Below are 14,979 nucleotides of genomic sequence, written 5' to 3'. Positions count from 1 at the left end.
CTCTCCCTCTGATGAAGAGGACTTGTCATCAGAGGAGCTGTTGAAAATGGCTTTGAACAGATCCATGGGAGGCCTGCTCTCCTCCTCCTCCTCCTCTTCTTGGTCCTCTGTTTTAATCTGTATGAAGAGGAAACACATGAAGCTTCCTGGTTCCTGCTCTCCAGAGGATCAACCCTCCACAGTTTAACACGTTACCTTGATGACGGAGTCAGCAGTCTGCTGCTTGGTGCTGCTGGAGGAGGAGGAGGAGGTGGTTTGCTCCTCTTTGATCTCAGTTTGGTTTCTCGCAGCAAAGAGGAGTTCACTCAGCGGGTCCCCCACCTCCTCCTTCTTCTTCTCCTCCTTCTTCTGTTCTGAAACGTCCCACCTGGACCTCTTACCAGAGTCTATAGGAGGAGGAGGAGCTGAAAGGGAGGAGGAGGAAGATGAGGAGGAAGAGGAGAAAGAGGAGGAGGAAGAAGAGGGGGAGGAGGAAAACGAGGAGGAAGAGGGGGAGGAGGAAGAGGGGGAGGAAAAAGACGAGGAGGAAGAGGAGAAAGAGGAGGAAGAAGAAGAGGAGGAGGAGTAAGAGGGGGAGGAAGAAGACGAGGAGGAAGAGGAGAAAGAGGGGGAGGAAGAAGACGAGGAGGAAGAGGAGAAAGAGGAGGAAGAAGAAGTGAAAAACAGCAATTATTATTATAATAAATATAAATGATAATAACAGAATGTGTTGTCGACCACCAGGGCGTCGTGGTGTATTGATATATGTATATATACACAGTATATATACATATACACAGTATATGTATATATATATATATATATATATATATATATATATATACACATACATATATATATACGTATATATAATATATATATACGTATATATATACATATATACATATACATATATATATATATATATATATATATATATATATACATATACACTATAGACTTGTTACCTGTGGGCTCCGTCACAGTCAGGAAGTTGAACACTGAGAACTTGTCTCTCTTGACTTTGGGCAGACCGACCAAACCGGACCTGAAGGACCAACAGAACCTCATCAGTGCGTGTACTAGTACCTTTACTTTAGTACTGTACTTCACTTTACACTTCTATACTCAACTAGCATTCAGAGGACATATTGTGTATGTATGTGTACCCGGTGTAAGGATCTGGGATGTTGAACCTCTTGCAGAGCAGTTTATCTGGATGCCACTCAAACGTTTCTCTGGTCAGTTTACCGAACATCTTCATGTTCACGGCGGCTTGTTTGTCGTCCACGTCGCTCTGACAACCAAACAAACAAACGTTAGTGTCTAACATACGTCCATCCATGAAGAAGAAGCTCACATTAACACACTTGTGAACACCTGAACTGTCCCTTTAATGAGGGTGAGACCAGCTGACAGCGGTCTACAGGTGGATCCCCTTACCTCCTGGTCCCGGCTGACCTCCACGCTGTCCTCGTCCTCCTGGGTCTTGGCTCTAGTGAAGCGGGAGGAGAGCGAGGAGGAGGACGGTCTGTACAAGATGGAGGCTCGGACGAACTCCTCCCTCTCTCTGCTGCGCTCCCACTCCGTCATACCCGGGTCCAGACTCTGCTCCAGACCACCTGAGACACAGACACTCCTGCAGTGCATGATGGGACATGTAGGCCTCCTACCTCTGTCTCTGTCTCTAGTCGTGTTAAAACCTCTTTCTACTGACATGTTAATGAATATATTTTATATTCTTTTATATCTTCTGTTCTAACATGTTCTCAGTAGAATGTGTCTCCTACAGTGCATGCTGGGAAATGTAGTCCTCCTACCTCTGTCTCCCTGCTTCAGGCGGTTCAGGTACAGCTCGTAGCGGGCCTGTTTGGTAGGGTCCTGCTCAAAGGGTCTGAAGGTCTGAGAGGAGGTCTGGACTCCTCTCCACGCCGCCAGAGCCTCCTGCTGCTGCCGGAGGCCAGAGGAGGAGTCCTCGGCCTCCGCCGAAGGCCCCGCCCTCGACCGCAAGGCATCCTGGGAGGTCTTGGTGGAGGTCAGAGGGGAGGAGGTGGTGCGCATGCTGAGGAGTCGCTGTCTGTCTTCAGGCTTCAGCAGCTCCATGACTGAACTGGGACCTGATCAGACAATATATCTATTAATCAAACATATTGATCTGTACAGAGATCTTACAGAGCTCACATGGAGGATAAAGTTAACCTCAGTATTAGTTTAGAGCTCACATGGAGGATAAAGTTAACCTCAGTATTAGTTTAGAGCTCACATGGAGGATAAAGTTCACCTCAGTATTAGTTTAGAGCTCACATGGAGGATAAAGTTAACCTCAGTATTAGTTTAGAGCTCACATGGAGGATAAAGTTAACCTCAGTATTAGTTTAGAGCTCACAGGGAGGATAAACTTAACCTCAATATTAGTTTAGAGCTCACATGGAGGATAAAGTTAACCTCAGTATTAGTTTAGAGCTCACATGGAGGATAAAGTTCACCTCAGTATTAGTTTAAAGCTCACATGGAGGATAAACTTAACCTCAGTATTAGTTTAGAGCTCACATGGAGGATAAAGTTAACCTCAGTATTAGTTTAGAGCTCACATGGAGGATAAAGTTCACCTCAGTATTAGTTTAAAGCTCACATGGAGGATAAAGTTAACCTCAGTATTAGTTTAGAGCTCACATGGAGGATAAAGTTAACCTCAGTATTAGTTTAGAGCTCACATGGAGGATAAAGTTCACCTCAGTATTAGTTTAAAGCTCACATGGAGGATAAAGTTAACCTCAGTATTAGTTTAGAGCTCACATGGAGGATAAAGTTAACCTCAGTATTAGTTTAGAGCTCACATGGAGGATGTAAATCTTTACCTTGTAGGGCGTCTTCTCCCAGCAGCGTCCTCCTCTGACCAGAGTCCAGCTGGTGGCGTCCCCCATGTTGGGGCTCCTCTGTGACCATGTGGCCCCTGGAGACCCTCAGAGCCTCGGCCAGTGCAGAACTGACCCCCGAAAGACCCAAAGCATCGAGGGACGGACGGAACCGATGGACGGGACGGTAGTCTCTGGGCAGAGAGGGGGGGGGGAAGACCTGCAGAGGGACAGAGGATCAGATCAGTGAAGATCGATCAGGTTCAGACGGAGACTTCGTCTTCATACTTCAAGATGCTCACCGGTTTGTCCTCAGATGGGTTTTGGGCCAAAGTAAATCCCTCCAGGATCTTACCGATGTAAGACGCATCTTTGCTTTTGTCTGTGAACATAAAAAATACATGTTATTCTCTTGGAGTCCACTACGGGCACTCTGTTATTCTCTTGGAGTCCACTACGGGCACTCTGGCGGACTCTCCTGGACCCCCCAGTTTTACCTCTTTTCTTGGTGTACTGCTGCGGAGCCGTCCAGCCGAACAGTCCGTCTCCAGGCTCCTCCCCCCCCAGCACCGTGTCGTACCTGGACATGGAGTCTCTGTGGTAGACCTCTTCGTCATCATCGTCCTCCAGGGCCCCCACCCCAAATGCCTGCAGGTGAAAGGTGACATCATCGTCAGAGTAAGTTTCTGCTAATAGAACCTGGTTGTAGTGGGCGGAGCTACCAACCTGTCCGGCCACGCCTCCTCTCCTGGAGCCTCTCTTGTCTCCGAACAGACGGCTCCTGGTCTCGGACTGAGGTCTGAACAGGTCCAGGTGTTCGGGGGCTCCGCGGCCCATCAGAGCCAGACCCGGGTCCAGACCGTGGTACCCCAGACCCTGAACCCCCAACCTGGGGTTGAAATCCACCGGAGTCACATCCTTTGGGGCAAACGTCACGTCCTCTGGAGCAAACTCACCATCATCATCATCATCATCATCATCATCATCATCATCCTGATTAAAAGGATGGAGATATATCAACAGTTAAAGTCGTCTTCTCTCTTTGACATCAGATTCATCTCTATTATGATTATAGTTATTATTGATTGTTGTTATTGATGTTAATGTTTGACAGACAGACTGGATGAAGACCAAACCAGTAGTTTAACATTTAGGACTGTTAGTAGACGTTTGAAGAAGTTATGGACGAAATAACAAACATAATAATGATTGATTGGGTCTGTGTGAATGTGTGTGAATGTGTGTGAATGTGTGTGAATGTGTCTGAATGTGTGTGGATGTGTGTGAATGTGTGTGAATGTGTGTGAATGTGTGTGGATGTGTGTGAATGTGTGTGGATGTGTGTGGATGTGTCTGAATGTGTGTGAATGTGTGTGGATGTGTGTGGATGTGTCTGAATGTGTGTGGATGTGTGTGAATGTGTGTGGATGTGTGTGGATGTGTGTGAATGTGTATGAATGTGTGTGGATGTGTGTGGATGTGTGTGTCCTCCAGCTGTCTCACCCCCTGTGAGTCCTGTGATCCAGCAGGGAGCAGCACAGATCCGTACAGTCGACTTCTTCTGTCTGTAGAGAAAGAAGAGAAACCATACAGATGAAAACAAGTTAATATATGAAATGTGAATCCTCCAGAATCGACTACTGCAACAGCATTCTTCACGGCACATCATCCAAGATCCTAAAGAAACTCCAGTATATCCAAAACTCTGCTGCTCGCCCACTCCCACTCCCGCTCCCGTGACCACATCACCCCTGTTCTCCAGAACCTCCACTGGCTCCCCGTCTCACAACGGATCGAATACAAAGTCCTTCTCTTCACTCACAAAGCCCTCCATAATCAGGCCCTCTACTACCTCACCGACCTGCTCCACCACCACACTCCATCCCGTCGGCTCCGCTCCTCTGATGCCTCCCGTCTCCTCCACCCAGGACCAAGCACCGGACATGGGGTGACAGAGCCTTCTCCGTATCTGCCCCCTCCCTCTGGAACGCTCTCCCCAAACACATCCGAGACTGCTCTGAACTTTCCATATTCAAATCCAAAATCAAAACCCACCTTTTCAAAAATGCTTTTAATGTGTGACCATTATTGTGTGTTTTATGTTTTTTATATTGTATAGCTTTTATATATGATGATTTTAATGTAAAGTGTCTTTGAGTACTATGAAAAGCATTATTATAAAATGTATTATTATTATTATCGTGTAGAACTCATCCTGAGCATCAGTGAGATCTCTTCAAGAACACCTTCAGCAATGTAGAAAACAGGAAATCACACAACTAATGTGTTCACCCAGAGCGCTACGATACCTCATGTTAGTACACAGACCTGCTGAAACTATGAGTATAAATATACGAGTATGAACCAGATGGTATAAAGAACAACGCTGATGTATCTACGTCTAGATGACGTTATGTTGAGTGTTGATGGAGCTGCTATGATGCTAGCTTAGCATAGCATTCGATAGAACCAAACTCCATTCAGAAAACAAGTATTTTAAAAGTTATTTACTTGTCGTCTTGAAGAGAGAACTAACAAAACATGAATTCAGACTTTTTACAAAACGGCATCATTATGAAGTTATTTCTGCTTTATTGTGATGAAATCACAGCTAAATGTGTTTATTTTGTGTTCAGCAGTAAACTGGATGTGAACCTTCAGACGTACCCGTCTGCTGTCGACCAGCTTTCCTCTTCACACGAGGTCCGACACCCTGACCCTCCTTCCATCCCATCCTCTTCAGAAGCTCCACCCCGATGGACGACCTGAGGGACGAAACAAACGCACCTCAGGACAGATTGATTTACTGTGTTGATCAGATGTATTCTAACGGAGCATCACATCTACCTGGTCCACAGGTATCATAACACACCTGTTACCTGGTCCACAGGTATCATAACACACCTGTTACCTGGTCCACAGGTATCATAACACACCTGTTACCTGGTCCACAGGTATCATAACACACCTGTTACCTGGTCCACAGGTAACAGGTGTGACGTGTTACCTGGTCGGTGCGATGAGCTCCTCCAGCAGAGTGTCTCCAGGTATCGTTGCTGACTGAGCGTTGACGGCTTTCGCCTTTTCTCTGATGGCGTCTCTGCGACTGGAGGTGAACTCCTGTCTGGTGCTGATCTCTGAGGGAGCGATGCCGTGCTCACCGAGGTCCTGACAACAACAACAACAACAACAACAACAACAACAACAACAGTCAGTCCCTCTGGACCTGCATCAACAGAGCTGTTTGTCAGAGAAACACGTCACCTCCTCGTCCATGAAGTCTTCTGGTCGGGCATGATGCTTCTCAGCTTTCTGCTGCCGTGAAGACACAAAGGTTGACGGGGCCCAGCCTACAGACGACAACGACAACGACAACAACAACAACAGTAGTTATAAAATGTTTATAAATATTGTGATGTTTAATATGTTTATAAATATTGTGATGGTTATAATTGTTAATAAATATTGTGATGTTTTAATAACATGTTTATAAATATTGTGATGTTTAATAATATGTTTATAAATACTGTGATGGTTAAAATGTTGACAAATATTGTGATGTTTAATAACATGTTTATAAATATTGTGATGTTTAATAACATGTTTATAAATATTGTGATGTTTAATAACATGTTTATAAATATTGTGATGTGTAATAACTGTATGAAGATGAGTTCAGAGGGACGTTATCTTCTTAATGATCATGTCACTATAAATGTAAACAAGCTTCCAGCAGGTCTGAAGAACCAGGAAACACTCCTAGTCCTAGTCTTGGTCGTAGTCCAGGACCTGAACCTGGAGTGGACCGTCTACAGCAGCATCACTGACCTTCTTTGGTGCCCACAGAGTTGAAATAACCGGCTGAGAAGCCTCCAGTGAACGCCCCGTGGAACCTCTGGTACCGGCCCTTCTCGTCCTTCACCGTCTGCTCGTGGAGCGGGACGGGCTTCTTCAGCGGCTCGTCTACCACAGACAGATAATATTTATATTTATATTTATGAATGAAGTCTGGTTATAAACCAGGATGCTAAGCTAACGAGCTAGTAACTCAGAGCTTGTTGTTAGCTCATTAGCTTAGCATCATAAAGTGACCGTTTAGGCTCATTTCAGTCGTAAAACGAGTTGTAATAGTTAGTTGTAATAGTAATACAATAACAGGAACTGTACCTTCTTCCAGAGGCTCCAGAGGAGTCCCGTAACTCACGAAATCCTCGTCGCTGTCGCTGTCGGACGCCATGTTTATTTTACTATAATTACGGTGGTCGCAGATGGACAAACATAGTTTGGAGATTTAGCGCCAACTGCTGTGTCGGAGGGTTCTAAACTGTATTCAAAACAACAAGTTTATATGATATGAAGACAGATATATAGACACAGAGACACAGAGACACAGAAACACAGAGAAAGAGAAAGAGAGACACAGAGACAGAGAGACACAGAGATAGAGAGACAGAGAGACCGAGAGAAAGAGAGAGACAGAGACACAGAGAAAGAGAAACACAGAGACAGAGAGACACAGAAAGAGAGAGAAAGAGAGACACAGAGACAGAGAGAGAGACACAGAGAGAGAAAGAGAGAGATAGAGAGAAAGAGAGAGAGACAGAGAGACAGAGAGAGAGAGACCTGTGAGGTCATGTGACCACCAGGTGTCGCTCTCTGCTCACAGATCTCAGGTCTGAAGAACACAGAGTGACTCACCGAGAGATCAGCTGATCTCTGTTACAGTCCTATTTACTTTATATATATACAGTTATCTGTATATATGTATATATATGTATATATATATATATATATATAATATGCTGTACATAATATACAGTATATTAGATATATATATATATATATATATATATATATATAATATACTGTATATTATATATTCTTTAACATCCTCTCTGATGAAGCTCTTTGTTACACATTGAAGTCTAATTTGTATCATTTATGATTTAGTTTGTTTATATTCTTTTCCTTCTCCTTCTCCTCCTGTTTCTTCTACCAGCTGATCGAGAGCGGAGTGTTCATCAGGGACGCATTTGTGCAGGCATCCCCTCTGTCAGCTCCATCACCGTGTCCGTTGTTCCACAGTTTATCCTGTACGAGCTATTGGAGAAAGAGCTCCGGAGGTTCGGGAAATTTGCCAGCGGATTAAAAACAGTGAGTTTGGGATGTAAAGACCCTAAACTGAGACACGTTCAGTCTCTGAGGAGACAGCTGTTCATGTTTCTGGACTCATCGACTGAAACACTGGAGATGTGGGACACAAATGATTCACCTGTCCGGACCTGTGGTCAAACCGACGGATGGCGGACCTGTGGTCGAACCGACTGATGGCGGACCTGTGGTCGAACCGACTGATGGCGGACCTGTGGTCGAACCTACGGCTGGCGGACCTGTGGTCGAATCGACTGATGGTGGACCTGTGGTCGAACCGACTGATGGTGGACCTGTGGTCGAACCGACTGATGGTGGACCTGTAGTCAAACCTACAGCTGGTGGACCTGTGGCCGAACCTACTGCTGGCGGACCTGTGGTCGAACCTACGGCTGGCGGACCTGTGGTCGAACCTACGGCTGGCGGACCTGTGGTCGAACCGACGGATGGCGGACCTGTGGACGAACCGACGGATGGCGGACCTGTGGTCGAACCGACGGATGGCGGACCTGTGGACGAACCGACGGATGGCGGACCTGTGGTCGAACCGACGGATGGCGGACCTGTGGACGAACCAACGGATGGCGGACCTGTGGACGAACCGATGGATGGCGGACCTGTGGTCGAACCAACAGATGACGAGGAGCAACAGGCTGATGTTGCAGAGAACAGCAGCTCCTCAGACTGTACAACCCCAGCCAGAAGAAACCGTGGAGGAAGCAGCCTCCACAAGTGTTGAACCCAGTGTGTCATGTGGAGAGGACATGGAGTATGACTCTGAGTCAGACATAGAGTCTGTTAGTGGAACCCCCAGAAAACACACAGATCTGTACTCACTGGAAGAAATAAACTCTTTTCTAGATCAAACATTTAAAAGTCAAAGTAAGTGATTACTTCAGTGACATCACTAAATTCATCAAAGCAGTCGACATGTGTATAAAACTGGTCGACTTCGACATTTTGGATGAGAGGAAGCGTTTCCGTCTAAAAAAACATATCACTCTTCTTAGTAAAGCACAAAAAGGTAAAATTGTTAAAAAGTAAATGATCATGTATCTCACAGTGTTTGTTTCTCTTCTCTGACCCCTCAAAGCAGAGCCTCAACATTGAATCGTTAAACATCAACGGTGGGAGAGATCGACAAAAACGGGCGTTAGTATCTGAAGTGGGAGGTCGGAAAAACACAAGTTTGTGTTTTATGCCAGCAGTATACCTCCGATTCCACTGCTAAGATCAAGGCAGCAGTCCAGGAGCTGGAGGCCAACATCAGGGATATTGAGGAGGGGCTACACCGAGACCAAGATCCTGCTACAGGTCAACTGCTCCAGGAGATGAGGTTGGAGTTGAGCTCCTTGCTGCAGGAGAGGGTGAAGGGAGCTCTGGTCAGGTCTTGCTTCCTCTAGCTGAAGGACCTGAGCTCTTTCTTCTTCAACCTGGAGAGATCGGTGGCACAGAGGAAGCGAATGACCTGCCTTCAGCTTCCAGGAGGCAGAGTGACCACCAGTCCGGGCGAGATGAGGAACCATGCCATGGATTTCTACGCTGACCTCTTTGGGGCAGAGCAGTGCATCATGGAGTGACGGCAGGAGCTCTTGGAGGGGCTTCCTCAGCTCAGCCCGGAGGAGAAAGCTACTCTGGATTGTGTGCTGACTCTGGAGGATTTGACGGTTGCTGTCAATCAGATGGCATTGGGTTGGGCACCAGGGATTGATGGCCTCTCCGCTGACTTCTACAAACGCTTCTGGAATATACTTGGACATGATTTGCATGGTGTTTTTTTGGAATGTTTCAGAACAGGATCTTCCTGTCTCCTATCAGCGAGCGGTGGTTTCCCTGCTGCCAAAGAAAGGAGACCTGGCGTTACTCAGGAACTGGAGGCCGGTGGCCCTCTTCTGTACGGACTATAAGGTGCTTTCCAGAACCTTATCAAATAGACTCAAGGGCAACCTGGACTTAGTGGTACATTCAGACCAAACATATTGTGTACCTGACAGGACAATTATAGACAATATTTTCCTCATGAGACACAAAAAAAATGATGTAAACTTTGGTGTGGTGTCACTGGAACAGGAGAAAGCCTTTGACAGGGTGGATCACACTTATTTGTTTTCTGGTTTTGGTGACGGTTTTCTGGCTTGGTTTGGATTATTGTACAGTGGTGCTCAATGTATGGTGAAGACGGGGGCAGGGCTGAGTCAGCCAATCCCTGTACATCGAGGGATAAGACAGGGTTGTCCTATTTCAGGTCAGTAATATAGCTTAGCATAGCTTAGCTATTGAGCCCTTGCTGTGCAGGTTGAGAGGTCGACTCAGCGGTCTCTCACTTCCGGGGTCCTCCAGTCTTGATCGTCCTCCTATTGTATCTGCTTATGCAGATGATATATGTGTTTTTGTCACCAGTCAGAAGGACGTTCATTGTTTGCAAGATACCTTATCGTTTTATGAAAAGGCCTCATCTGCATGGGTGAACTGGGCCAAGAGTGAAGACTTGTTAGTGGGACAGTGGAGGGACCGGGCAGTGCCCAGTCTTCCTGGTGGACTGGAGTGGGGAAAAGAGGGACTGAAAGTCCTGGGAGTTTTCTTGGGCACTGAGGGCTTTCAAACAAAGAACTGGGAGGGAGTGAAGGAGAAAGTGTGCGCTCTCTTTTGTAAATGTAAATGGTTGCTACCCCAGTTGTCTTATAGGGGAAGGGTTCTGGTTGCCAATAACTTAGTTGCCTCGACTCTTTGGCACAAACTCATTGCTCTGACACCACCGTGAGGCCTGATTGAGGACATCCAGAGATCCATCGTCGACTTTTTCTGGTCTGGCAAGCACTGGGTCCGGGCAGCAGCGCTGTACCTGCATGTTGATGAAGGGGGGCATTGACTGATTGACATTCAGTACAAAATTGCCTCTTTTCGACTCCGGACCAACAGAGTGGTGGAGGAAGTCTGTGCCGCCCTGTCCATACCCCAGAGAGAGTTCACTGCTAACCAAACTCTGTGTGACCAGTGGTATGACGGCTTTGAGTACCACTTCCCCTCTCTGTCCATCACTCCCTCTGTGGGGGAGTGGCAGGAAGAGGGAAGTCTGCTGCTCACCTTCACAACTCCGCACCTGGAAAAGTTCCAGAATGTGGGCAAAAAAGCCGTCTACCACACCTGTGTCAAGGTTGTCAACTTGCACTCTTTGACAGGGATGAAGGAGTTGAGGTGGACTAAGTTCTTTGGTCCAGATGTTTCCCCGAAAGGCAGCTGACGGTCTCTGTACGAGCTGCCCGTTGAAAAACGGACAGCAGACCTCCATTGGAGGGTTGTACACGGGGCAATAGCTACGAACAGATACAGAGCACCTTGATCCTGAGCTGGGGGAGGGGTGTTTATTCTGTTCCCTTAGTGAAACTCTGATACATCTGTTTGTTCAGTGTCCTCGTCTGTCAGCACTGTTTGGACTTTTAAAAAGGTGGTTCCAGGGTCTTGGGGATGTTTTTACATTTGCTTTATTTGTCTTTGGTCCCAAATACTCTGCTAAGAGAAAAGCAGTTCACACTTTGGTGAACTTTTTGTCCGGTACTGCAAAGTTGGCTATTTGATTAACACGCAAGAACCGGGCTCAGAGGGCCGGCAGTGTGGAGCTGGTACCGGTTCTGAAGGGACTGCTAAAGGCCAGACTGAGGGTGGAATACACTTATTATAAAATGATAGACGATGTGACGGCTTTCAGCCGCATTTGGGCTGTTGGGGGGTTTTATGCTCCGTGGGGGAGGAGGGAGAGCTGATCATTCATGTATGATATGTTGGTATGTTTCTGTGGTTGGATGAGTTGTTTATTTATTTATTTAGTTATTTATTTAGTTATTTAGTTATTTATTTTGAATTCATGACGTGACAGTGATCTGGTGTCTCCTGGATCAATAAAAGGAATTTAAAAATCTAAAAATCTCCTTCTTCTTCTTCTTCTTCTTCTCCTTCTTTTTCTTCTTCTTCTTCTTCTTCTTCTTCTTCTTCTTCTTCTTCTTCTTCTTCTTCTCCTTTTTCTCCTTCTTCTTCTTCTTCTTCTTCTTCTTCTTCTTCTTCTTCTGCTTCTTCTCCTTCTTCTTGTCCTCCTTCTTCTGCTTCTTCTTCTTCTTCTTCTTCTTCTACTTCTTCTCCTTCTTCTCCTCCTGCTTCTTCTCCTTCTTCTCCTTCTCCTTCTTCTCTCCTCAGGTTGTGTAGGAGCAGAGTTTCACCTCCTCTCTCTGAATGTCGTCATGGAGTTAAAACGTTGAAATATTAAAGAGACAGAAGAAGAGAAAGTCTGACTAAAGCATTTATGTTGCTTCTGATCTCTGGCATGAGGCAACACTATGAAACTAGAGGAGGAGAGGAGGAGAGGGGAAGAGGAGGAGAGGAGAGGAGGAGAGGGGAGGAGAGGAGAGGAGAGGAGAGGAGGAGAGGAGAGGAGAGAAGAAGAGGAGAGGAGGAGATGAGGAGTGGAGAGGAGAGGAGGGGAGGAGGAGAATAGAGAGGAGAGGAGGAGAGGGGAGGAGAGAAGGGGGGAGGAGAAGAGGAAGAGGAAGAAGGTAGGGAAGGAAAGATGGAGGCCAGAAGAAAGATGGTGTACAATATAAAGAGAACAGAAGTCAGGAAAGAAGAGGTTAGAGGAAGAAGGAAATGGAACGCCCCCCACTGTGATAAACTGATGGAGGTTTAAATCCTCTGATTAGATTCAGGACAGACAGACAGACAGACAGTTCTCTCAGTGTTTTACTTTATATTCAGAGTCAGAGAGTCTGGACCAGCTCATGTGACCCTCCCCAGATAGTGCTGTATGGCTGTTAATCATCAAAACGGGGGTATATTATGTAATGTATATCATATTATATTTATATATATATATATATATATATATATGTATATACATATTTATATTTATATATATAATATATTTTATATATATATATATATATATATATATATGTGTGTGTTGACTTGACTCAGCTTTAGTGGCGGGTCGAGGTAAAGCCTCTAGATTACTTCTTCATGATCTATCTCACACCGTTCTTCTTTGTCGTGCTCGTTATCCGCTCTATTAGCCGGTTAGCATGCGGTCCAATCAGCTTACGGATCCTAAAACCAGTTGACCCCCGTGTGACCCCCCCCGGGCCTCTAAGTCCAGGTTCAGGTGGTGGTGTTTGGTAGCATGGTGGGTCAGGGTGACTGACTGGGTGCTACCTTTCAGCTGACTCCAGCAGTCATGAACAAACGCACCACTGTGATCACATGTCGGCTCCCTCAGCCGAGGGGCTTAAGAGGGGAGAATGTACACAGAAAGTAATCTGGAGAGGAATGGCTCACAGCCTGTAGGGTCCTGGTCCTGGTCCTCCAGGTCCAGTTCTGTAGTATCCTGGTCCTGGTCCTCTAATATCCTGATCCTGGTCTTGTAGTATCCTGGTCCTGGTCCTGTAGTATCCTGGTCCTCTAATATCCTGATCGTGGTCCTGTAGTATCCTGGTCCTGGTCCTCTAATATCCCGATCCTGGTCCTGTAGTATCCTGGTCATTGGTCCTGTAGTATCCTTGTCCTGGTCCTGTAGTATCTTGGTACTGGTCCTGTAGTATCCTGGTACTGGTCCTGTAGTATCCTGGTCCTGGTCCTGTAGTATCCTGGTCATTGGTCCTGTAGTATCCTTGTCCTGGTCCTGTAGTATCTTGGTACTGGTCCTGTAGTATCCTGGTACTGGTCCTGTAGTATCCTGGTCCTGGTCCTGTAGTATCCTGGTCATTGGTCCTGTAGTATCCTTGTCCTGGTCCTGTAGTATCCTTGTCCTGGTCCTGTAGTATCCTGGTCTTGGTCCTGTAGTATCCTGGTCCTGACCTGGTACCGTTGGGCCAGAGCAGCGGAGTGATGAACTCATTAATACATCCATCATATAATTCATAGTATTCTGCGTCATGAGTACTTTTACTTTTGGTACTTTAAGTACATTTTGATGCAAATATTACAAAATGTTGAACGCAGTACATTAATTTGTAGCAGAGTATTTCTACACTGTGGTATTAATACTTTAACTTGTAGCAGAATATTTCTACACTGTGGTATTAATACTTTAACTTGTAGCAGAATATTTCTACACTGTCGTATTAATACTTTAACTTGTAGCAGAGTATTTCTACACTGTGATATTAATACTTTAACTTGTAGCAGAGTATTTCTACACAAGTTTATTTGTATAGCACATTTCAACAACAAGGCAATTCAAAGTGCTTCACATAAAACCTAGTACTTCAAGTTGTAGCAGAGTATTTCTACACTGTGGTGTTAGTACTTCAAGTTGTAGCAGAGTATTTCTACATTGTGGTATAAGTACTTTAACATGTAGCAGAGTATTTCTACACTGTGGTGTTAGTACTTCAAGTTGTAGCAGAGTATTTCTACACTGTGGTATTAGTACTTTAACTTGTAGCAGAGTATTTCTACACTGTGGTATTAGTACTTTAACTTGTAGCAGAGTATTTCTACACTGTGGTATTAGTACTTTAACTTGTAGCAGAGTATTTCTACACTGTGTTATTAGTACGACAGCTCTGTTTGTTGTTTCATTCTTGTGTCTCATTAACTTCTACTGAAGGTTGTTGAACCTGTTGAAGAAAAGACCAGATGTTCTTCATCTTCTTGTTCTTATTCATCATCTTCACTGATTGCATGAATTCATAATGTTCAGGCAGATTATTCAATATTGACTATTGAATATTGACTCAGGACCCGGAGGTCTTGTGGAGAAGGTCAGGACCCGGAGGTCTTGTGAAGAAGGTCAGGACTAGGAGGTCTTGTGAAGAAGATCAGGACCTGGAGGTCTTGTGAAGAAGATCAGGACCTGGAGGTCTTGTGAAGAAGGTCAGGACCCGGAGGTCTTGTTTGTGGCCTTCAGGCCTTTTGTTCTCACAGTGTTTCATGATGACTGGAGGTTTTTAAGCTCTTTACTGGTCCCCGTTAGCTGCAGGTCTTTACAGCCTCATATGAACTGTTATGT

The 14,979-nt window shown here is 45.5% G+C and overlaps 1 protein-coding gene across 3 annotated transcripts in view; it reads right to left on the bottom strand.

Annotated features, from left to right (window-relative positions):
* gpatch1 (G patch domain containing 1) overlaps positions 1 to 7,403 on the bottom strand; it is an 11,849-nt gene extending 4,446 nt beyond the window's left edge. Inside the window, exons 1-16 of one of the 3 annotated variants that reach the window (XM_068728787.1) lie at positions 7,002 to 7,403; positions 6,663 to 6,797; positions 6,099 to 6,184; positions 5,842 to 6,002; positions 5,502 to 5,599; positions 4,338 to 4,399; positions 3,561 to 3,827; positions 3,332 to 3,482; positions 3,137 to 3,216; positions 2,838 to 3,054; positions 1,800 to 2,096; positions 1,423 to 1,601; positions 1,149 to 1,276; positions 948 to 1,027; positions 196 to 404; positions 1 to 117 (exon numbers count right to left, since the gene is read on the bottom strand). The exon at positions 1 to 117 is cut by the window's left edge and continues 127 nt beyond it. In XM_068728787.1, the coding sequence (XP_068584888.1) occupies positions 1 to 117; positions 196 to 404; positions 948 to 1,027; positions 1,149 to 1,276; positions 1,423 to 1,601; positions 1,800 to 2,096; positions 2,838 to 3,054; positions 3,137 to 3,216; positions 3,332 to 3,482; positions 3,561 to 3,827; positions 4,338 to 4,399; positions 5,502 to 5,599; positions 5,842 to 6,002; positions 6,099 to 6,184; positions 6,663 to 6,797; positions 7,002 to 7,071 (2,337 nt within the window). In that variant the 5' untranslated portion in view covers positions 7,072 to 7,403. The remainder of the gene's footprint in view (positions 118 to 195; positions 405 to 947; positions 1,028 to 1,148; positions 1,277 to 1,422; positions 1,602 to 1,799; positions 2,097 to 2,837; positions 3,055 to 3,136; positions 3,217 to 3,331; positions 3,483 to 3,560; positions 3,828 to 4,337; positions 4,400 to 5,501; positions 5,600 to 5,841; positions 6,003 to 6,098; positions 6,185 to 6,662; positions 6,798 to 7,001) is intronic. The other 2 variants (XM_068728786.1, XM_068728788.1) reach the window with 2 other exon arrangements.
* Positions 7,404 to 14,979: the final 7,576 nt, after the last annotated feature.

This window comes from Cebidichthys violaceus, unplaced genomic scaffold, assembly GCF_023349555.1.
Source record: "Cebidichthys violaceus isolate CVI_PGR_0920_01 unplaced genomic scaffold, fCebVio1.0.p SCAF_43, whole genome shotgun sequence".
Taxonomy (NCBI): domain Eukaryota; kingdom Metazoa; phylum Chordata; class Actinopteri; order Perciformes; family Stichaeidae; genus Cebidichthys; species Cebidichthys violaceus.
This window is presented reverse-complemented; position numbering and strand designations above follow the sequence as displayed.